The 23687-nt window shown below is 47.2% G+C and overlaps 1 protein-coding gene across 3 annotated transcripts in view; it reads left to right on the forward strand.

Moving 5' to 3' along the window:
* KAT2B (lysine acetyltransferase 2B) overlaps positions 1–23687 on the forward strand; it is a 92872-nt gene that overhangs the window by 34886 nt on the left and 34299 nt on the right. For all 3 annotated transcript variants that reach the window (XM_043474817.1, XM_043474819.1, XM_043474818.1), the window contains exons 3-6: positions 7085–7230; positions 11434–11526; positions 12828–13009; positions 20286–20477. In XM_043474817.1, coding sequence (XP_043330752.1) covers positions 7085–7230; positions 11434–11526; positions 12828–13009; positions 20286–20477 — 613 coding nt within the window. The remainder of the gene's footprint in view (positions 1–7084; positions 7231–11433; positions 11527–12827; positions 13010–20285; positions 20478–23687) is intronic.

Below are 23687 nucleotides of genomic sequence, written 5' to 3' on the forward strand. Positions count from 1 at the left end.
GATGTTTAGTCCCTTGGGCATCACTGGGTTTGTTTCTTCATTGCTAGAATATTCATTGCATTCAGGATCACTATAAAGATGGCTGGTGGTGGTTATTCACAGAGGGGTTTTCATGGTTCATGATCGGTACCTGTTCTGTGCATCGTGGTAGCTGCCAGCCACGTGTGACTGACGACCACACTTGAAACGTGGCTGTTCCAGTTGAAATGTGCTGCCCATGGAAAATGCAAACCAGTCTTGAAGACTTCATATGAGAAAAGAATATAAAATGTTTTAATACTGAGTATGCGTTGATATAATTTGGTATCCACTAGGTTAGATACAATGTATTAAAATTAACTTCAAAAAAAATAAAATTAACTTCCCCTGTTTCTTTTTACCTTTATAAAAGTGGTTCCTAGGGGCTTCCCTGGGCATCCAGAGGTCACATTGCATGCTTCCACTGCAGGGGGCAGAAGTTCAACCCCTGGTCAGGGAGCAAAGATCCTGCAAGCTGTGTGGTGTGGCCAGATTTCTTTTAATTAAAATGTTTCTTGAATACCTATTGTTAAAAAATATTAAAGTGGTTGCTAGAATATTTACATGTACATATGTGGTTCTTGGGCTTCCCTGGTGGCTCAGACGGTAAAGAATCCACCTGCAATGCAGGAGACGATTCAATCCCTGGGTCAGGAAAGTCCCTTGGAGCAAGGAATAGCAAGCCACTCCAGTATTCTTCCCTGGAGAATTCCATGTGCAGAGGACCCTGGCGGGCTACAGTCCATGGGGTTGCAAATGACTGAGTGCCTGACACCCACAGACACACCCACCCACACACACACAGATGTGGCTCACACATTCCTTTGGGCTGAGCTCTCTAGAGGGGTCTTACTCTTAAATGACCCTTTTTCTCCATTCCAGATGTGAGATTACTGAAGATAAAACCACTTTTATTTATTTTTTAAATTCTTTCTTTCTTTTTTTTTTTTTTTTACTTAAGTATTTGACCATGAAGGTTTACCACGTTGTGCTAGTTTTGGGTGTATAGCAGAGTGATTCAGTTACCCGTCTGCCTACCTACCCACCCATCCATCCGTCTCTGTAGTGTTGCAGATTCTTTTCTGTTACAGGAAACTACTTTTAAGTTACTAGCCTTTTGCGTCTGGTCGGAAGCCGTCATTGAAGGACTTCATTTGATCTCTTCTAGCCTTGACCTCAGATTCCCACGAACCAAATATGTATTTGAGCATCTTGCGCATTCCCCGGATGCCGTGCCGCTCGCTTTCTGTCCGGTCCAGGGTCTGGACCGTGCCCTGGCCCCGCCGCAGGGCGTGAGGACTCGGCTGCCCTAGAGGAGGAGGTGCTGACTGGGGGCTGGGGCTGGAGGCATGAAGGTTGCGGCCCGCGGGTGCCGGGTGCTTCACTTCCCGGCGAGGCGCGGTGCCTGGATCCCTGGCGGGTGGCTCTGGCCCCCTGGCATCTGCGGTCTGACCTACTGCACAGTGAGGGGCCGCCCTGCCGGGGGGATGCACGGTAGTCAGCCTGCCATCCTAGCTGCGCCTCCCGCCCTCCGCGGGCGGTGGGCTCTGCAGGGACGCCACTGCAGGAAGTGCGCCCGCCCCGAGTCGGGGGTGGGCCATTCTTGGGTAATTACGTGGATGCTTTGTACCAGGATCTTCGACGACGATTTGAAATGAAGGCAGGGCCCTTTACTTTTGATTATAAAATTCCAGGTGGAAGAAAGATTTTTAAAAAAAAAACTTTTATTTGGAAATGGTTTCAAACTTACAGAAAAGTGGTGAGAATAGTAACAGGGAACATCCCATGTATCTTTTGCCCAGATTTACCTGTTGGTAACGTTTGCTGTGTTTGCCTTGTCCTATGCTTCATATGTGTGTGCACACGCCCACACTCACGTATCACACGTATGAGTCTGTGTGTGTATGTGTGTATTTGTATGTGTTATACTTTTTCCCGGATCACGTGAGAATAAGATGCATTTACATCATGGCTTTTTCCTCTTAAAATACTTAAGTATATATTTTCTAAAAATCAGGATATTCTTTTTTATAAATTTTTTTTATTACTTTTTTTGGCTGTGCTGCACTGTTTGCAGGGTCCTCATTGCCTGCCATGCACCCAGGCCCTGGGCAGTGAAAGCAGACCCCTAACCTCCGGCCTGCCAGGGGATTCCCATGTATTCTTTTACACAACCTCAGGTTAGTTACCTTACCAACTTCAGTAAATGTTAGCATTAATGTAATACTTAACCTAGTGCTTGCTTGTGTTCCAATTTTAGAGTTGACCCAAATATGTCTTTTAGAGCATTTTTTCCTCTCCATTAAGCACCCAGCAGGCTAGGATCACATTGGTATTTAGTTGTCATGTGAAAGTCAGACAGTGAATCTCCTCTCCTCAGCACTTCCAGAAGCTTCTGACAGCAGATGCACGGGCTTTTCTACTCAGCTCTCCAGCAGACCCCGACTGGGTGTCCGGCGACTTAATTCCAGTGCTACCTGCCTGTGATTAGTGCAGACCCCACAAGGTCAGGGGTCTGCACCCCCTTCAGACGCCAATCCCAAGTTCAGGTCATCACCCATCTTTCCCACTGGCCAGCTGTAAACTGGAGGTTCCTACTCCTGGGCTTTGATAACTTTGCAGAGTGGCTCACAGAACTCAGGAAAGCAGTCACTAGATTTCTGGTTTTTTATAAAAGGATACAAGTCAGGAACAGCTGGTGGAGGAGAACCCTGGAGCAGGGTGGGGAGCACGGAGTGTCTCTGCGTCCCCCAGAGAGCTACCTCCCAGCACCTCTAGGCTTCCCCTCCCAGAGCCTCTCAGTTCAGGGTTTGACGGAGGCCTCTTAGGCACCGTGGTCAGATCATTTGCTGGTGGTGATTAGCTTAGCCTCCAGACCCTCTTCCCTCCCGAGGTGGGGGTTCCAACCCTCTTCTCTGTGTGCTTCCCCTGCCCGCTGTCCCCATCCTTGGGGCTTTGCAAAAGTCCATTCACAGAAATGCAGGTGCGGCTGGAACGGTCTTTATGAATAACAACAGACACTCCTTTCACCTTTATTGTTACCATCACTTGTGCAATTCCAGGAGTTTTAGGAGCACTTTGCTGAGAAAGGGGACAAAGACCAAATGTGTGTTTTTTATTATAAATCACGGTGTCACTGCATGCCTCTTCAGTCTGCTCTGATGTGGACCAACCCTCCTCCCCACCACCCTCCCTCTTTTTGTCTTTTATGATATTGATGTTTTGGTGGAGGAATGTTTTCAATTTTAAGACTAAACCTGTTAAAAGCTGGGAGAAAATACATTTTTGTCATCTTTTGATTCTATGGGAAAGACCTTTGCAAGCAACCTTGAAGAAATGCCAGATATATATTCGGCTTTCTGAAAAATGTAAAATTCCTGCATAATCAAACCACAAGCCAACAAACAAAACCCCCAACAAATCTGGGAGGACACATAGAAAAAGACCCACATCCTAGAAAAGCAGGCAGAGGGCCTGACTAGTTAGTATACAAAAGAATAAATACAAGTGGCCAGTAAATGGAAAACAATTCCAGGGGCATTCCAGTGAATGCAGATCAAAACAGTGGGGGACTTTGATTGATTTTCAGAAGATTGATTGAATGAGCAGATTCTCCACTGTTGGCCAGTGTGGGGGAAGGGGTCTGTCTCAGTGCTGATGTGGTGGACTGGTGCGGGCTTTACTGGAAGGATAAATTAGGGAACGTATATCAAAGCTTTAAATAGTGTTGACTGTGTATTATGAGTTCTGTGGCTGAATTAACTGTTGTAGATTTGTGCGTTGTAGTATAGAGGCATATCTCTTCAAGAAAATATACTTTGGGCTCATTGAAGTGCATCAATTGAAGTGCAAACCTTATTTGCATCAAAAGGTTTCTTTGGAGAAGATTGAGATTTTTTTTTCTTCAGTAGTGAGTCTTTGGTTAAATATGAGTTCAGTAAGTAGTTTAGCATTTCATTAGAGTGAAGTGTATCTGGGTTTTGCATGACGTAGGGTTGACTTTGGCCTCATTGGTGAATCTGTTTAATTTGCTTGTGCATGCTTGCATGCTCAATCGCTTCAGTTGTGTCCGACTCTTTGCGACCCCATGGACTGTGGCCGCCAGGCTCCTCTGTCCATGGGATCATCTAGGCAAGAACACTGGAGTGGGTGGCCATGCCCTCCTCCAGGGGGTCCTCCTAACCCAGGGATCGTGCTACGTAATGTCTCCGGCACTGGTGGGTGAGTTCTTCACCACTAATTCTGGGAAGCCCCTAATTCTGCTCATCAGCCCCAAGGAGCCATCTCTGGACTCAGTAGACGTGGGTCTGATGGGGACAGTCTCCCTCCCTCCTGTGGCGACAGAGCAGTCTGGGGAAAGTCTTGAGGTCCCTGTGATCAGAGGTGGGAGTGGGGAAGAGTGTAGGGGGGTGCCCAGCTGTGTCTGCTGCGGGCACTGTGCCAGGGAAGGGCAGTGAGGCAGTAAATGCTGGGCTCTTTGGCTGGAGGGGGCCACCATTCTGAGGATGGCCTCAAGGACTGTAATTCCGAGGTCAAGTGTGCGGGGACGGTGGTGCCCTGGTTGTTGGGGTGGGGGGGTGATGAGGGGTGCGGGGATGATTGGGTTGGCGTGGGTTTAGCTGCCGATGTGGATTTGGTGAGAGAAGGCTGAGTGTAGGGTGCTCAGAGACCGCCAAGGAGCATTGGTGAGAGGGACCTGTAGCTGGAGAGTCAGAATGTCGCCAGGTCCGAGCACGCTCTGCGTGTTGCACAGTCGGCCAGTGAGTCCCAGAGATGAGGCCTTGAGGCAAGGACTCCTTTTATTAGGAAAGTTGGCTGACAGGAGAGCAGACTAATGTCTCAAAATAACCATTTATGGATTTTGATGGATTTGGATATGGATCCATATAAACTTATGGATCAGAGATGGGGGGGTAAGGAAACAAAGTAAAGAGACCATTTGATTCTTGCAAGCCTCAGGCAGGAGGATGCATTAGTTTCTTTAGGGTCATTCATAGGTGGTAGGTTCACGTTATCTCCCTGTGAGCTAAACTGGAGCTCTTTAGTTTAAGAGTCAGGCAGAGGGGGCAGGGTTCTCAGAGGCAGGCCATTATGTACGATTATAACAACAAAATTGGCAAAGACAGGAGTTCAAGTCTTAGCCTGGAGTCAAAATTAACCCTCCGGGCTACTAAGTACTGATGCCTTGTAGTAGGCTGTGCGCTTTCTCACCATAGGGAAGCTTCTCTTTTTTGGCGGCTTGTCCAGAGCGGCTTATCTTCTTTGGCGGGTGGTCTCCTCCCCCTGTTTTCATCTGATCTCCCCCCCTCCACCTCAACCCATTATTCATTCTAGAAGTTTAACGCTTTTCGTGCAGCGTCATCTTTCTGCTTCCGTGTAGCTCCCCATCCCTGGCCCGCCCTTCCCTTCTTCTCGGAGGAGGATCCTGACCGTCGTCAGCTGTAAGGGTCGCTCCCCTTGTCCAGCAGAGCCTTGCCTTCCTCCCTCTAGGAACCTGTTGTTTTGTTTCGTGTTCCTGCATCTGGTTCTCTGTATCCTGGGTCACACAGAGCTTGAAGGAGAGATTATGGATTCCCTTCTGTGCAGAGTCAGAGGTCGATAGATCTCCTCAGGTCTCCTGTCTTAAGCATTTAAATTTCCATCTAGCCTGCTCTTCATGATGTGCAGGAGGTGGTGCTACTGGTGAAGAACCTCCTGTCAATGCAGGAGACTTGGGGTGCACGTTCGATCCCTTGGGTTGGGAAGATCCCTTGGAGGAGGGCAGGGCAACTCACTCCATATTCTTGCCTGGAGAATCCCATGGACTGAGGAGCTTGGCGGGCTACAGTCCGTAGGGTCGCAAAGAGTCAGACATGACTGCAGCAACTTAGCATGCGCTTGAAAAAGGCGAGGAAAGGCCTACCTCTGCTCTTCTTTAGAAGTCATCTCAAGCACTCTAGGTCCAAGGATTTTCGGCCAGCACACCAAGAGCTCCGCCTCAAAGGATTGCTCTTGCAGGGCCGCTGTCTGTCAGCAAGTGTAGTGACGATTCCTGGAGACACACTCTGAGAGCTAGGCCGCGTCTCGGAGGTGCTCCTGGTGGGTTCTCGGACGACTCACCTCCAGAGACCCTCGCGACCCCAAGAGACCCTTGCGACCTCGAGAGACCTTGAGAGACCCTTAAGAGTGAGAAGGACTTAAAGCGAATCAGCTAATCATCCAAAAAGCACATGTGTGCGTGCTTCAGGATTGGAGTCAGACCTTTGTCTTTGACACTGGAGGAAACAGTGTTCAGTCTCTGAGCCTTAGTTTTCTCAACCATAGAACGGGGTTACTCAGACCTACCTCATGAGATGTTTTGAGGATAAAATGTGTTCACCTCGAAAAGTGGACTGGATTTGGGTAGAACAGAGGACAGGGACATGGGAGAGGGGAGGATATGGATAGGTCACTTAACGATAGCGCGCAGAATAGAGGAAGGGAAGGTGGTTTGGGGCGTGACCTTGGAGGATGCTGACTCTTGAATGCAAATTGGCCTTAGGTTTTCGCTGTAGAGACAGCTTTCAGTGCATCTCAGGGCTCAGGAAAAGGGCTTCATTCAGATTTTACTGATACTTTTTTGGTCTTTCTTGCGATGTGATGTTCTTGGCCACCAGAACTGTTCATAGGACTTAGATGTAAACCCTTAGGGAGTCTGTTTTCTGGATCCTTCTGAACCCACAGTCCTCAGATCCTGGATCCAGGCTCCAGGACCACAGGGCCCTCTGGGCCTGATGGGAGTTGGCTTCTATAGGGACATAGCAGAATTTAACGTAAGTCAGTTTTGTAAGCAGACTTCAGTCTTGGAGTTCAGAAAATTCCTCTATTTACAAGGCCATCTGAAATATTGGTATTCTGGAAGGTTCCTGGGAGAGAATGTTCCAGACTGGGATCTCCGTGGCAGTCCGGTGGCTAAGACTCCATGCTTCCAACACAGGGGGCGTGGGTTTGACCCCTGGCTGGGGACTGGACTCCACAGGCAGAGAAGCCTGGCCGCAAGGAAGAGGTGAGCTGTGCTGACTCCCACTGCATTCCTTTCTGTCTGCAGCTGCTCATGTGTCGCACCTGGAGAATGTGTCGGAGGAGGAGATGAACAGACTGCTGGGGATCGTCTTGGATGTGGAGTATCTCTTCACCTGCGTCCACAGGGAAGAAGATGCCGACACCAAGCAGGTTTACTTCTACCTGTTCAAGGTGAGACGTCCACCTTTAGGAAGGCTTGCTTCTCCCTCTCTGTCCAGATGCAGCAGGTCACGGGAGGCTGGCCCTGGGTCTGCGGAGGCAAGTTTCTCCAGGGGGACTCTGCCCTGGGCACCATGCTTGGAGCACATCCCTCTCCCTGAGCGCCTCCTACCTGTTGGCCGAGTGGAGTATCTTTATGCTTATGGATTTCTTCCATCACACCTCTGTTCATCCCTCCATCCGTCCATTTGTCCATCCAAGCATGTGTCCAACCGTCCATCTGTCCATCTGAGGAGGACTTAGTGCACGCCTGCTCTGTGCGGGTGCTCGTGTGGGCATGAAGCCTGGGTCCCTGGGCAGCGAAGTCCTTGCCTTCATGGAGTTTGGGTTTCAGTAGGAGAGGCGGAGACCGTCAGCAGGTCGGCAGTGCACGCCGGTGGTGGTGAGCGTGCACCCCGAGCCGGCAGAGTTAGTGCCGTCCGCGTGGGAGGGCGCTGGTGGGCGGGGATGTGGTGCCAGGGACACGTGGCACTAACTTCCCAACTCAGTTAGGGAAGATGAGCCGACGGCTGCGCAGAGATGCCAGCGAGGGCCAGGGGCCGCCCCTGCAAAGGGCTGCGGAGGCGCCTTCTGGGCGGTGTGCGATCGCACGGCGTCAGACCCCATGGTGGGCCTGAAGCCCCCAGCCCAGCGCCGGGGGCCCCGGAGGCGGGGGAGGCGGGAGGCCTGGCTGGATGGTGGCTGGACTCGGCGCCCCAAGCTCAGGAGCGAGGGCTCCGGTCGGTGTGCGCCTCCCTGCTCCCGGCTCCCCGCTCGCCGCCTTGCTGACACCAGCCCCGCCACCCCTACCTCTGCCTCCTGGGGCGCGGCCTCAGCTCCAGAGGGTCCAGGCCCTTCCTTTCCGTAGATGTGGGTTGGTTTGCACTGACGGGGGGAGGGAAATGGTGGAGTGGGGGGGACCGGATAGAAGAAATTCAGATCACCAAAAAAATAAGTTTTGCAAAGGTGGCTGACAGAAGGAATAAATTAAAAAACCCCCCAAACCGACGATTTGGGGCCCTGTAGACTGCGCTGTACTGTGTAGCCCTTACAAGGACCTAAAAACAAACCCCGACCCTTCACTGGAGCTGACAGCCAGGAGGAGTCTGGGCTCCATTTTCTGTGACCAGGAGTTTCCTCTTTTGCTCTGGCTGCCAGGAAACTCAGGGCAAGTTTCCGACCCAGTTCCTGTTGCTTTGGGTTGGGACGACAATACACAATTGTTCCTTTTCTTCTGTTAACTTTTGTCTTTGAATGTAGTACTGGGGATATTGGGGGTCGATAGGGGCAAAAGTGGGAAAGACGTTATATTTTTAAACATTGGAATCTTGTGGGGATTTTAACACCAAAAAGATAAGTAACAGGGGAGGGGCGAGAGCACAGCTGTTAGCAAGCTCCCGGCTCCTCCAGGTGACGGCTTGTTGACCTGACCCTGGGCTGAGTCGTCTGGACTGAACCCCACCAGCTTCGTGCTGTTTAGAGCGTCTTTGGAAAAAGCTCTTAGTTGGAGAAAAACAACGTCTGCATGGCTGCAACTATTATTTGTCTTGGAACCCAGATCCCTGGCGGTGGTTCCCCAGTGCCCTGCTGGAAGGAAAGGCTTCCATCCTGCTGACCTCCGCTCAGTTCTGTTCAGAACCACCTAAGAGGCCAGAAAACATCACTCTGCCTTTCTTCCCTCTCTCATCTTTAACAGTGCACATATATTTGCTTCTGAGAACAAGATCCAAAATATTCAGCATTCTCCCCTCCCCTCCCCCAAAGTCATTCTTTGGGCAAGTGTGTCATAAATCATCCATTTCTTCTTAGCTTTGGAAAACCAGTTCCTGTGTCTCCTATGTCTCTAAAATTAATTAACATGCACTTACACATTTTAGTGCATTTTGGAAACTTTTGCCTTAGATGTTGAAAATGAACTTGGTGAAAAGCTCCTTCCTGAAGCTGATTTCACCCTGGAGCCCGTCGGCATGGTGCCGGAGCACAGCTGGCTGCTTCCAGGCCTGGCTTCATCCCTTAGTGACCTCAGCCAGGTTGTGCAGCTCCGTTTCCTTATCTGTAAAGTGTAGATTGTGATGCGTGTGTGGCTGAGTCCCTTCGCTGTTCGCCTGAAACTACCACAACATTGTTAATCAGCTGTACCCCAGGACAAAATGTTTTTGGTGTTAAAAAAAAATTAAAAGTGTAGACCATGATATGATAGCACTTCCCTCAAAAGGCTGTGAGGAGGATTCATGAGATAGTACAGATAGAACTACAGAGAGTGCTTGGCAAGTAAGGGGCAAATGCCACTACTGCTGTTAACATTTTTATGTTGAATATTTGCCTGTTTATCCCAGCTCCATCCTGGTTTAGACAAGGAAGCTAAGAGTCAGCATCTCCCCTATTTATCCATCTTCCTCCAAATTGAAACCCCCAATGGATCAAGTTTCCAAATGATCCATTGGGCAAAATGGGCAAAAAAATGGGCAGCCCGAATTATTTGTATCTAAATGTGATGATCAGTCTTTGCATATCCTTAAAAACATATAACAACTTATCATTATGACACCTTTATTTTTGTAAAGATGGGTATGATACCCTGAAAGGATCAGCAAATGCTCAGTGTGAGTAATTGATATGGCACCTCTAGAAGAACTGAGGTCTTTGTCAGACCCAGCCCCGGGGGGATGACACAGGGTGATCTTCCACCTGGTGGGGGGGGGTGTCATCTGTTTCCACTAACTCCTGGGGGAGAGTTTGCCATGTTTTGTTTCTGTTGAAAAAGCAATCAATGGAGAAAGGAGGAAAGATGTAAATAAATGTGTAATAAGTAAATAATACGTGGGTGAGTGAATAAATGAATGAAATGAATGATTGCATATATGTCTTAACTGGCCTGTGTGAAGGGTTATGGAAGGTTCACGCAAAGGTTGAAGGTAAAGAAGTTCAGTATCAAATGTGTTTTCAAGTTGGGTCTTGATAACTGGCTCTGCGTTCTTTTCTCCCTCTGGTGTTTGCTCTTTGAGGATCTGGAATTCCAGTGGTGGGATTCAGAGCGGCGTTTTGTTCTGTGGGCTCGGCGATGCCAGGACCCTTGCTCTGCACTTTGCACTCTGCGCGTGGAGAGGGAGTGGGGACGAGCCCGAGACCATGTGCGGTGGCCCCTCGCAGCCAGGACCGTGCCTGAGACCGCGCCTGCGACACGCGGCTCCTGCGTGCAGAGAGGGCCACGGCCTTTTCAGGGTTTAGAGCAGGCCCCCCAGGGCATGAGCACCCCTGCCTGGCCTGGGGGCGTGTGCAGAGGGCGCTCCAGGCCTCGGGGTCAGCCGAAGCCAGGAGCGGGGCTGTGAGGGGGTGAGCAGGAGAGGTTCGGGGGGCCGTGGGGCTCGCTGGTGGTCTCCCATCTGTTGATGTGAGGATTCACTGACAGGTAACTGGATGGCATCACTGACTCAGTGGACATGAATTTGAGCAAATTCTGGGAGATGGTAGAGGACGGGGAAGCCTGGTGTGCTGCTGTCTGTGGGGTTGCGAAGAGTCAGACGTGACTTGGAGACAACAGCACGTGTAATTGAGATAAATGGAATATGGTGACTTCCCTTCCAAAGGCTCTCTGTGTGAGGCATGGAGTGTTTTAGAGAAAAGCCTCAGCTTACATGTCTCAGAGGAAGATTTTAAAATGAAGACTAAATTTGGTACTCTTATCATTACTTTTGATTCACATCTTGGTTGATTAAATGCCTTACGGAGAAAACAGCTCCAAGGTCTCAGGGGCCCTCTGACCACCTTCTGGGGCAGCCTCATGGACTCAGGACCCTCGAGCTCCTTGAGGCTGGCATCACCCCTCACCTTCCTCAGACGCCTTTCCTCCTGGTCGTGTCCCACACCTTCCTCCCTTCCACACTCAGAGCACCCTTTCTCGGCTGTGACGTCTTCCCTCAGTACCAGATTTCTGAGCTCTCATCTCTGAGCTTAGACAGCACTTGCAACTTATTTGGAATGTTTCTGCTGCCAACTTGAATTTTTTGTTTGTTTTCTTCCTTTCGTATTTGGGAGACAGCATGGTGTGACCCGGTCCAGCTCCGTTATGTGGCCTTTTTGCCCCTAACAAGATTGTAAGCTTGGAGACGCCAGTGTGTGTGTGTGTGTGTGTGTGAGAAAGAGAGACACTGATTTTTTAAAAATGATTTCTTACAGCTCTTGAGGAAGTCTATTTTACAAAGAGGAAAACCTGTGGTTGAAGGCTCTTTGGAGAAGAAGCCCCCTTTTGAAAAACCTAGTATTGAACAGGTAAAAAAAAAAAATACGAGAGCCCCATTTTTTTAAATTGCTTTAAGGCTGAACAAACCTCATCTTCGTGTTCATAGCTGCCTTAGAGATGTTCAAGTCCGTAGGAATAGTCTCAAGCCCTTTGGATCAGAAGTGAATACTCCATGTAGTAAATGATTTAGCTTTTGTCTCTTAGGCTGCTGAATGCTCAGAATTCACTGTGTGTTTGGAAAAGAAAAAAAAAAAAAGTAGAACATGTAGTTCATCAGAACACATGAAATGGGCTTTTTCTTGGTGTTGATGTTTTAAAATTAAGTCTTTGTCCCTGTGTTTGGCACTGTTGAAAAGTCTATTGAGGTGAGGGAATTCAGGAGCAATGTGAAAAACATTGTAAGTCAAGCAAAAAGCACAGAAAAGAAATGAGATTTTGTATCCAGAAGTTGGCTTCCTGCCACATTATGATTCCTGCAGAGAAGCCTAGATCCACTTGGGGCATCTGTTAATATGTTCAGACCTTTCCTGTTAGGTGTTGTCAGGATCTGTCATCAGTATCAATTTTTTAGCCTCTCATTATTTTCATAAGTAAATGTTAGACACTCTGGACTGAGTTTCCTGATGAGAGTAGTTACAGAAGGCATGATATGAGATACAAATAAGTGTATATTATCAGTCAGTTTTTAGTAGAAGAAATGTCTTCAAACCCTACAAAATAAGATTTCATTGTTACTTTATTTGAAGTTAAATTAGATGAGAGTGTTCTGAAGACAGATTAAATTAATCCACAGCTTTTTTTCAAAAGCTCATAATTTTGAGTAAGAATTTCTTTTTGGGTAAGTTTATTAAAAACTGAAAGAATGACAGTAAAGAGTTTAAATTCTTGTGGTTTAGTTCATTGCAAGGCCTTGCTAGCAGAGTTTTGATTAAAATTTTGTGAATGTAAAAACATATTTATCCAAGAATCTCATTATATGTGAGCTCCTGTTTTGATTGTACAGCAAGAGTTATTCTGCAAAATAGCCATATTTTATTGTTTGGGGGGTTTTGACCTTTTCAGTCCACTGTTTTGATTTTTTCTTCATCGCTTCATGATTGCAGCAGGCAGAGAATTGCAGCTCCCAGCTTCTGTGTCTTGTCACTTTTCATAGGCTGTGATCTGAGGCATGATTCCCTCTGGGCATATTCCTGTTTTCTAATAGGGAAAAAAGAGGTTTTTGTGACTAGAGAACTGTCTGTTCTTTTGCTAATGACCACCACTGGTGCTGCCTGGGTGGGCATTCAGGATTGCAGAGCTGCATGAATAAATTGCCTTCCCTCCTTTTAAGGGTGTGAATAACTTTGTACAGTACAAATTCAGTCACCTGCCACCCAAAGAAAGGCAAACGATCGTTGAACTGGCAAAAATGTTCCTGAACCGCATCAACTATTGGCATCTGGAGGCACCATCTCAGCGAAGACTGCGCTCTCCCAACGACGACATCTCTGGGTACAAGGAGAACTACACCAGGTGAGCGGGGCTGGCTCCTCCCCTCTGGCCTTGATACTCTGAGTGTGAAGAATCGGATCAGTTAGAGCTGAACTACTTAGTACAATAGTTGCTCACCACACGTGGCCACTGAGCCCTGGAAGTGTGGCTGGCCTAAATTGAGATTTCCAAGATTGTACAAAAAAAGAATGTGAAATATTTCATTAATCATTTTTTATATTGATTACATGTTGAAATGGTAGCATTTTGGATATATTGAATTAAATAATATATTAAAGTTAATTTCACCTGTTGCTATTTACTTTTTTAATGTGACTACTGGGAAATTTAAAGTTACATGTGGCTTGCATCGTATTTCTATTGAGCACTGCTGACCTAGATAACTATATTATGACTCTGTAATTATATAGAGAACTTACTCTTAAAAAAAAAATGCAATGCCCAAGAATATCGATTCAGTTCAGTTCAGTCACTCAGTCATGTCCAACTCTTTGAGACCCCATGGACTGCTGCGCAGCACGCCGGGCCTCCCTGTCCTTCACCAACTCCCGGAGCTTGCTCAGACTCATGTCCATTGAGTTGGTGATGCCATCCAACCATCTCATCCTCTGTCGCCCCCTTCTCCCCCTGCCTTCAATCTTTCCTAGCATTAGGATCTTTTCCAGTGAGTCAGTTCTTCACATCAGGTGGCCAAAGTATACTGAAGTTTCAGCTTCACCATCAGTCTTTCCAATGAACACCTAGGACTGATCTTTAGGATGGATTGGTTGGATCTCCTTGCAGTCCAAGGACTCTCAAGAGTCTTCTCCAAAGAAGGAAAGACCACCATAGTCTCAGCACTGTGGTGTAAATATAATAGTGTTATATACATGGTCTTACAGCCTTTGTCTCTTTAAGTACACATTTTACATTTTTTAGAATGAAAGAAAAGAGAGCATTTGCATCTTCTTTGTCCACCCTGCCCTGTTTAAACACTTTACTGGTTACATTATTGTCTGTTGATGCACCGTGATTTACCTAATCTTTTCTCTGTTGGTGGGCATCAAACTCTGCACATATTCTTGGATTACATTTTTTCTAAAATGGGAATTTATTTTTTATTACCTATGATTTGCAGGATAATAAAATTGAGTTTATGATTTAAGAGTCATAAATGTGGACCATACAAAATAGTGTGACATATTCATCTTTAAGGAAGAGAGTGACTTGTACCATCCATTTTATTCACCTTTTTATAACTTTTCCCATTTGTATTTAATAGGCATATCAAGCATGCTTCAGGGTTTTTTGTTTTTAGCCTTTTTTTCCTCTTGAGTTAAAATGAGCAATGTTTTTTGACAACCTGTAAAGACCACTTGTACCCAGATTTAACCGCAGATGACAAGTAGAAATGGGTGGAGTTAAAGCTAAACTTTCCTGTCTAATCACTGACCTGATTTTATGAGTAACATCCAAGTTTTTGCCTCTCATCCAGCCTTTTACAATATATACAATTTGAATTATAAAATATTTTATCTTAATAAGTGTCAATAGGATTTACAGATTGCTTCATAATCCACTTTTAAAATGATACCTTTATTTTTACATCTTCATTTCAGAGTAGTTCCTATATTATTGTAACACTTGTTTATAATGAGTTGAAATAGTAGAACTCTCTCTCTCTCTCTCTATGTATATATAGTTTTAACAAGTTTTATTTTACTTTATTTGTTGTCTGAACAATAAGGCATGCGGAATCTTAATTTCCTGACCAGGGAGCAGACCTGAACCCCACTGCAGTGGGAGAGCAGGGACCTAACCATTGGGCCAGTGGGGAAGGCCCATATCTTTGTCCATCTGTGAACAGTTGACAAAACTGAGTATTTGTCAAAGCCAAACCCCTGAAATATTTGCCACTCTAAGAGAGGAAAGATTGTGTAATCAAGGAGGAGAATTCATTGTGAAGCGGCACAGGAGTTAATGCTGTATTTTAGAAAAGAGTAAAAATAGTTTGTAGCACGTGGGAATTACCAATACTGGGCAGCACTTGCAAACCCTTGAGTCGTAAACGTGACGCCTCCTTGTGGAAGGAGTGGTGGGCTTGAGCCACGGCCCCATCCCCGCCCCGCACCCCGGGGAGATGCTCAGATGCTCCTGGTGCTTTTCCTCGGAGCCTCAGTCACCGCCAACCAGCTAGACTCGAGCGTGCGCCGAGAGAGGAGAGCTTAGGGTCTGGGGTCGCTGAAGGAAGGGCGGTGACGGCCCAGAGCCCAGCAGGGTCCGGGGCCAGCCTCCCCGGGGGCGGAGGGTGCCTCGAGGGGAGCGGCCTGCGCTGGAGGCAGTGACCGGCTGAGCCCTGGGCGGGCCAGCCCCGCAGCCTCGGTGGGTGGTAATAATAGGGGAGTTCCCCCCCGCAGGCTGCCGATGAAGAGCAGAGAAGGCCAACCCGTGAACGCTGAGAGATGCTTGCCTTGCATAGAGTCAGACCTCAATGGTCCTGACTGCTTGAGAACCAAGGAGAGCTCACACCGCCCTCCTCACTGATGCTGCTTCTCAAACGCAGCATTGTTAACCCTGCGGGCACCGCGGCCCGTTGGGGTGGCGGGAGCCGGGGCCGTGGACAGTTGGCTCAGCGTGTCTGCGCGGTCACGTCCTTCGGGAAGATTCTGGAATCACAGCATGGAGGTGGGAGAGACAGGATCCTCGGGGAACAGGACTGACTCCGAAAGTAATTGTGTTCCTTATTACGAGAGGACTTACCCCATGAAAGAGTAAACGCTTGCTGAACAGTAGGACTGCTTATATTACTTATACTCTCTGTTCTGAAGTGAGGCAAAATATAAGTATTTTATATGTTGAAAAATCTGATATATTAATGTTAACATATACTTAACCTTAATAATCTATATGAGTTTATATTAAATATACCTTTATATGTCCCCCAGAAGTCACTGTGGTTTTAGAGACAGACCTAGACAAATATTTTGAAATTTCCTGAATTTTCTGATGGTATGCCAATATAATATTCCATGAGAAAATAGCTGGAGAAGTGTCAGAGGAATATGACTTCTTAAAATACATCTGACCAACAGAATATGCTAAAGTCAAAGTGTAAGTTGCTCAGTCGTGTCTGACTCTTTGTGACCCTATGGACTGTAGCCTGCCTGGCTCCTCTGTCCATGGGATTTCCCAGGCAAGAATACTGGGGTGGGTTGCCATTTCCTTCTCCTGGGGATCTTCCCGACCCAGGGATCAAATCCAGGTCTTCTGCATTGCAGGCAGATTCTCTACCATCTGAACCCCCAGGGAATCCCATGCTAAAGGAACGTGGCAAATTATTAGTCTTAGATTCTGAACTGTGCAGAACATCTCAAAATTAGAAGTTATGCTTATCTTGGGGAGATGTTTTGTAAGAATGCAAGCAAATGAGATATAACTAAATTAATTCTGGTGAAAGTTTCCTGTAACTGTTGCACTGTGAGGTATAGACCCATCACCAGGCTTCCTGAATGTTCATAATTAGGCGTGTCATCCCAGGATGGTATTTCTCACGGATTGGGGGAGGAACAGTGGGATGGGGCTTTAGAGACCCAGCTTCTAGCCTGGACTCTGAAAGTAACTAGCCTTTAGTGCAGGAAAACCTGGAGGGTCATTTAATTCCTGAAAGCTTTAGGACTTTCTGTCCAGCAGGTAGTAGGTGACATGGCCTTCATCACTCAAGTCCTCCAGCTCTACTCACGTTTTAAAGAAAGCAAGGTCACTGCAAGTAATCCCAATGCTATGAAAATCTGAGAGTTGTTTGAACAGTCAGTGACTTGCACACCATGCCATCTCTGTTAGGTATACAAAAGTGACTAAACCATCTTTTTACTTCTTTTGAGGAGACCTGAAACCAGAGGTTTAGGTACACCCTTGTTTTCCAGGTTAGTGTTTAGAGGAACATCTGAGTAGCAAGACACACATCCGTTCCTGTTTCCTTGTCTCACCGCACGCCCAGACTGTGTCAATCGCTATAACACCCAAAACGCCCAGAACGTGTTGACTCATCTCCTGTCTTTTCGTACAGTGCCCTTAGAATTTATAAGATTAGTTTTGGAAGCAAAACCAGAACTAAACTAAAAAAGTATAAACTTAAGTACTATAAAGTGATTTTCAGAGGAAATAAGTGGAAACCTTTTGTTTGAAAATTTTGACTAGATAATATTAATCTACATTGCCTTCCTCTGCCCTGTGGCTGTGTTAAGCACTTTGGATAACATTTTATGATTTTATAATATTTATCACTGTCATTGTTGTAGCAGAAATAGCATCTGTCTTCAGTAGAGTCTCAGACATATGTGACCTCCATAGATAGGAATGCTCTTCAGACTCAAAATCAGCACTGCCAAATAGAATATAACATGATCCACAAATGTGAGCCACAGCTGTAATTTGACATTTTCTAGTAACTACATTTAAAAAGGTAGAACAGGACATTAATATTAATAGTGTTTTATTTGACCCATTGTATAAAAATGTTATCACTTAACATGGAATCAATATGAGCAATTATTAATGATGTCTTTTACTTTTCTTTATACTAAATCTTCCAAATCCAATGTGGGGGTTTTATAATTACAGCATATTTTAGTTTATTCTTTACATTTTAAGTGGTTAAAGCTAAATGGAGTTCTACCAAAACAGTAAAGTTGTGTTTAATGAAAAAGTATTTCTCAGGGTTTCCATTTGAAAGTAAATTTTTAAATATTTTTTCCTCTATTTATGTTAAAATTTCAGTGTAGTTGAGTTACAATGGTTTCAGGCATACAGCAGAACAATTCAGACATACGTGTGTGTGTGTGTGTGGTAAAGAACCCGCCTGCCAATGCAGGAGATGTAAGAGATGCGGGTTCAATCCCTGGGTCAAGAGGATCACCAGTATTCTTGCCTGGGGAATCCCGTAGACAGAGGAGCCTGGCAGGCTACAACCCATGAGGTCACAAAGAGTCAGACACAGCTGAAGCAACTGTACATAGATATATATTAAAAGAATATAAGTCTATTCTTTTTCAGAGTCTTTTGCATTATGGTTTATCATAGGGTAGTTCACCGTGCTATACAGTAGGCCCTTGTTGGTTGAAAGTAAATTTTAAATTGATTAAAATTTGTTGTTCAGTCGCTCAGTCATGTCTGACTCTTTGTGACCCCCGGAGTTTGCTCAGACTCACGTCCGTGGAGTCGGTGATGCCATCCAGCCACCTTGTTCTCTGTTGTTCCCTTCTCCTCCTGCCTTCAGTCTTTCCCAGAATCAGTCTCTTCAGGAAAACAAACATGATTACCCAAGAACAAAGGGGTGAGAGTGATAAATCAGGGGTTTGGGGTTCGCAGATGCAACTGCTGTGTATAAAATAAACAACGAGGACTGATTGTATGTAGCACAGGGAACTGTATTCAGTGTTCTGTAATAACCTATAAGGGAAAAGAATCTGGAAAAGAATCTCAACGCACATACAGATAAAACGGAATCACTTTGCTACGTACCTGAAACTAGCAGAACCTTGTAAGCCAGCTATACATCAATTAAAATTAAAAAGAAAAATGTTTTTTCACTTGTACAAGTGCTCAGTAGTTACACATGGCTGGGGGGCTCCACAGCTATGCGTCAACACAGGGGTACAGCAATCTTGTCATCACCGAAGCCTTTATCGGACAGTACTTCTAAATCCTTAAATCCTTATATCTCCCATTGTGCCACGTTGGACATACTTTTATTAAGATTTACAGTCTCATGAAATTGATCTGATGGTTATGGTTTGTGATTACGTGTGTACTTTCATAATTAGTTCCCTGGAAGCTGGCCTGCCTTCAACTCCAAATATTTTAACTTCTTTAAGTGGCCACGGACTAACTTCCAGCAAAGACTAGCTTTGAAGTTGATGAATTTCTATATGAGTGCCTTATAAATTACAAAATAAATGCATCCTTCAGTTTCTTCTGTTACCAAGGTCACTGTTTTCAACTTGACAGGATACGGACGGCACTTAGGATGCCCATCTGGGTATTGTATCGTAGAGTGACATTTGCGTGTGAATTATTAGGACAGGAAAGTTGAGAGGAACAGAAATAGTAGCAGGGTTTTAAGGTTAATTTTGAATCTAGGTAGATGAACTAACACTAATGAAGGTTTTCTTCCCCAAAGATGAAGCGGCCCCACCCCACACAGGGGAGCTAATACAGAGTAACATAAAGAATAAGTCAGACAGCCTGGGTAAGTGGACATTACTCCACTCTTTATTGAGGACTGACTGTCATCAGGTCTCCTCCAGCTGTCTGGGCATGTGGGAGCTCGGCCCCCACCTGAAAGGGTGCCAAAGGCGCCTGGTGGGGTAGAGGGTTCCATCTGGGGAGAGGGGTCCCCGTCAGGGCGGAGGGTTCCATCCGGGGAGAGGGGTCCTGGGCAGGGCAGAGGGTCCTGTCTTGGGGAGAGGGGTCCTGGGCGGGGCAGAGGGTCCTCTCTGGGGGAGAGGGGTCCCCAGCGGGGTTAGGGTTCTGTCTGGGGAGTGGGGGTCCTCCCCTGATGAGGGGTAGCTGGGTCTGCCTCTGAGGAGCAGGACTTGGGCACTGAAGCCGGGTCTCTTCCTGGTCTCTGCCGCCTGCTGGGCCCCCTGCCCCTACTGCTGGGAATTTCAGGCCTTGCATCTCTGGGAGGCCCTGGAGCAGGTGGTGGCTGATGAATGTTTGTTTTCAGCTTCTCGGCTGAAGCGGCGTCCTGAATCTGCCCTGCATCAGCCCCGTGCCCCACACTGTGCTCAGGAAAGGCCTGGTTTCCCTCGGGCCCGGCACCCCTCCAGCCCCATGCGACACCGAGAGACAGTTCTGACTTTGAGTCACTGAACGTGTACCTAGGTGACAGATGGTGGAAGCTTATTACTTCCTGCGTTTTGACTGAGTCTTGAGCAGTCGTGGAGATCTTTATCTTCTCACTGAAGCTGTGGGGGGCGTGAGTGCTGTGTAGGCATTTTAAAGCGGTCTTAAGTTTTTACTCAGAGGGTTCAGTGGGGGAGTTCTGCTTCTCCTCCAAAAGGGATGTCCTCTGTTCCCCTTGAATCCATCCTCCTATTTAAAGGATGCTGCAGACTGGAGTGACTCTAGTAGAGTTGGGCCCGAGGGCTCTGGCAGGGTGAGCCAGCATCTGACCCGCTGATGGCGCTTCCCCGGCGTGTCTGCAGGCCTGGTCTCCCGCTGAGGGTGATGGTGTCGAGTAGCGTCGTGTGTGTTCCTCGTGGCGGGGCTCGCGGGCGCTGATGCTGGCGCTGATGCTGTGGTCTCCTCCGTGCAGGTGGCTGTGTTATTGCAACGTGCCCCAGTTCTGCGACAGCCTGCCGCGGTACGAGACGGCCCAGGTGTTCGGGAGGACGCTGCTGCGCTCCGTCTTCACTGTTATGCGGCGGCAGCTGCTGGAGCAGGCGAGGCAGGAGAAGGACAAACTGCCGCTGGAGAAGCGGACTCTGATCCTCACCCACTTCCCGAAGTAAGGGAGAGCTCGTGGGGTCTTTGCTCGGTGCCACGCTTGAGATGGACGGATGCACATCAAAGCCTCGGGGACAGAACTGGCTGGGGGGGGTGGTGGCATGGCAGGACCCCCATCTTCGCAGCCCCCCTGGGAGCCTCGTGGGTGTTTCCAGCCCATCTGAAATGAAGTTGACTTTGGGTCGACTGTTCCCTTGGCTTGTCTTATCCCTCCCGATTCTCAGAGGACAGGCCAGGGCTGTGTGTGGAGCAGCTCCAGGCTGCTCCAGGGCAGTGGGGACCCTGCAGAAGTGGTCTCCAAGAGGTGGTGCAGGAGAGCCCGGGGCTGATTCAGGCACCCAGTTCTCCTGCCCTTCCTGAGGCCAGCGGGTCATCCCTGTCTCAGCTGGAACGAACTGGACTCCGAGGCTGGGAGCCGGCCTGGAATAGACGGGTCTCTGGCAGGAGGATCTTTGCACCTCTGTACTCAGCTTCCCAGGCGCACGCGTGCCCTTGGCCCCTTGCTGCTTGAACCTGCTAGACCTCAAGCGTGTAAAGACTCACTTAAATATTTTCCAAATGTAGGAAATAGGTCAGGGGGGTAGGAAGGTACAGTGTATGCCACTGGGCTTGGAATGGGTTTTCAGTGTGAAGAACGCAGACTTTAACCTAAGTGGCTGGCAGCTGAGGGTGCAGGTGACGACTCCTCAGAACTGTGTGGCGAGACAGGGCGGAGCTGATTCCTTCTGCTCACTCCCGCCGGCAGCCGCGCTGGTCCAGCGTGGGTGGAAGCTGTCATTTGAACAGGCTTTCTAGGTCTGAGAGAGTTCTGCCAGGGACAGCTGTGAGGCGGAGAGCAGTTTAGGAGAGGTGCTGTTATGCTCCTGGAACCAAGATGGATGGAATCCTGTTTTATGCGAAATACTAGATTTTTATAATCGCTACTATTTATGGGTTACCCAATGTGTGTCTCAGGAAACATGATCATTTTAATTTTTAAAGATGAGTTAGGTCCAAAACAACAACAAAAATGATTTTCTGATGAAAACGGACAGAACAGTTTGTTTTTGCAGTTTAGCATGAATCTCCAGTGTTAGGTAGAGGATAATTCTCATGAGCTTTAGCTGAACATGAGTCCTAGTGACCTGATTTGCAGCATTTCCTGAAGACAGCGACAACCCAGGATGAGGCAGGGCCCGAACACTTGGTGTCCTTCAGGGAGGAATGTCCAGAAGGACCTAAACAGCAGCTCGGGTGTCGTTCCTGAAGAGGTTAGGAACTCTGGTGCTTGTGTATTTCAGCGTCTGCCTGTTACCTGATCTAAGCTCCTTTCCTTACAGATTAAAGTAGTTTTCTTGTTTCTCTGTTACATCTGCCACATAAGCCATGTTTCGTATGTTTAGGTTATAGTTGTCTCCTGCCTCTAAGCCAGCGGACAGAGGACCCCTCCCTCGTCACACCTTTTATGGTGCTTAATGAGAGATTTTAATTATCTTGCATAGGAGCAGGTTTTTTCCCATAGCAAACTCATTTTCCTTCTTGGAGCTATTTGCTAATTACAGTGTTTGTGCCTTCAGCCCGTAGTTCTGGCATGCTTAAGCTGCTTAGCTGAGAAAATCAGTGCCGCTTTCTTTCCTTCTCTGTTACTAATGGCCGGGTAAAGCTACCACCCACTTCTCCTTTCAGTCCCTTTCCACTGAATATGACAACACTGGAGGCTGTTAGGGATTCACACCTGCAGACTTGGCAGCAGAATCTCGTATACTGAAGCCAGAGGTGCCGTTTGGAGCCGGGGCCTGGCTCAGAGTCAGACTGTGGATGCCTCTGACCCCGTGGGGCCCCCGTGCTTGCCGGGTGTCTTCAGGTCTTGCACACTTACTTTCCTGCACTTCCTACGCCGCCGTTCCTTCCTTCTTTTTTCTGGCTGTGCTGCTCGGCGGGCAGGGTCCTGGTTCCCCAGCCGGGCATTGAACCCAGGCCCCTGCAGGAGAAGTGCAGCCCCAGCCTCTGCGTCCTCAGGGACTCCAGCCCTTCCTCCTGCTCGGCCTTCGTGTGTGCCATCCCCACACCCACCGCGTCCCACAGGTGTCCTTTAGAACTTCAGTATCTGCATTTCATTGTAAAAGTGACAGAGGGACATTTGGTGAAGATCTGATTCAGAGAGAACAAAGAGGCAAAGGACTGCTATAGTCCTACCGTTGTGATCTACTTTTTGTGCTTTTATTAGATATTTCTTACTTTTTCCTCCGTGTATTGTGTTCTTTTATTCTATGTTCAATTTTGTAACCTCTGTATACATAATAAGCAGTTTCTCATGACATTAGATGAGACTGTCTTTCATTGTATTGAAATAATTATATATATATATATATATATAGCACACACATGACTATTTTCCTAAATTACTAATGGCATTCTTCTTTGGTAAGTCTCCATAGGGCTTAATGATGTTCTATTATTTGCTCGTAAAGAAGGAGCCTGGGAAAGGAAAGGAAATTTACTTCTGTGATGAAGGGTGGTTGGGAAATCTTGAGGGCTGGGCGAGGTGAAGGCAGGGTCTGCTGGGCCAAAGGAGGAGATGCATCCGGAACCTGCCTTCTCGTCAGCAAGGTCAAACTGTGATCTCAGTAAGGATTTTGCCTCCGGTTGCTGTTAGTCTTTCTGTGTTAGATGAGAGACATACTGAAGTGTTCTGAAGTGTAAGTTAATGGTGACTAGCTCGGCAAAAAGTGGCCCGTGCTGTTTCTTTAAACCATGCACCTCATGGCTGAGTGCAGGTCGACATTCATGCAGTGGTTCCTTTTCTTAAATGTTTGAGTGTGAGAGGCCAGTCCGGAGACCCGCAGGGCCTTTCCCACCTGTCTTCACTGCCCAACCTCTCCCTACCCTTCTGCAGTCTTACAGGGTTTGATTAATGAGGAGATTAGTGGTACTTTCCCTTATTGTGATGATGATGATGTTAATGTTAATATAAGTCCTTAATCAGTGACCCAAACTTGGCATGTTTCACAATTCACGCTTTGAGGTAAACTTGGCTGCTTCATAAAGGTAACAGAACACACAGACTGTGTATCATAGCTCTGGGAGGGGGGTAGGTCCCCCGAAGCAAATCCATTTATATTTATAAAGACTGTAAATAAACTGCATATGTTCAGGTCAGATTTTGTTGCCAAATGGATTAGGGAAAATACTTTTAAAAGGGTTTTTGGAGTTAAAAATTTCAGAGACATTT

The sequence above is a fragment of the Cervus canadensis genome, chromosome 7 (genome assembly GCF_019320065.1).
Source record: "Cervus canadensis isolate Bull #8, Minnesota chromosome 7, ASM1932006v1, whole genome shotgun sequence".
Classification (NCBI taxonomy): Eukaryota; Metazoa; Chordata; class Mammalia; order Artiodactyla; family Cervidae; genus Cervus; species Cervus canadensis.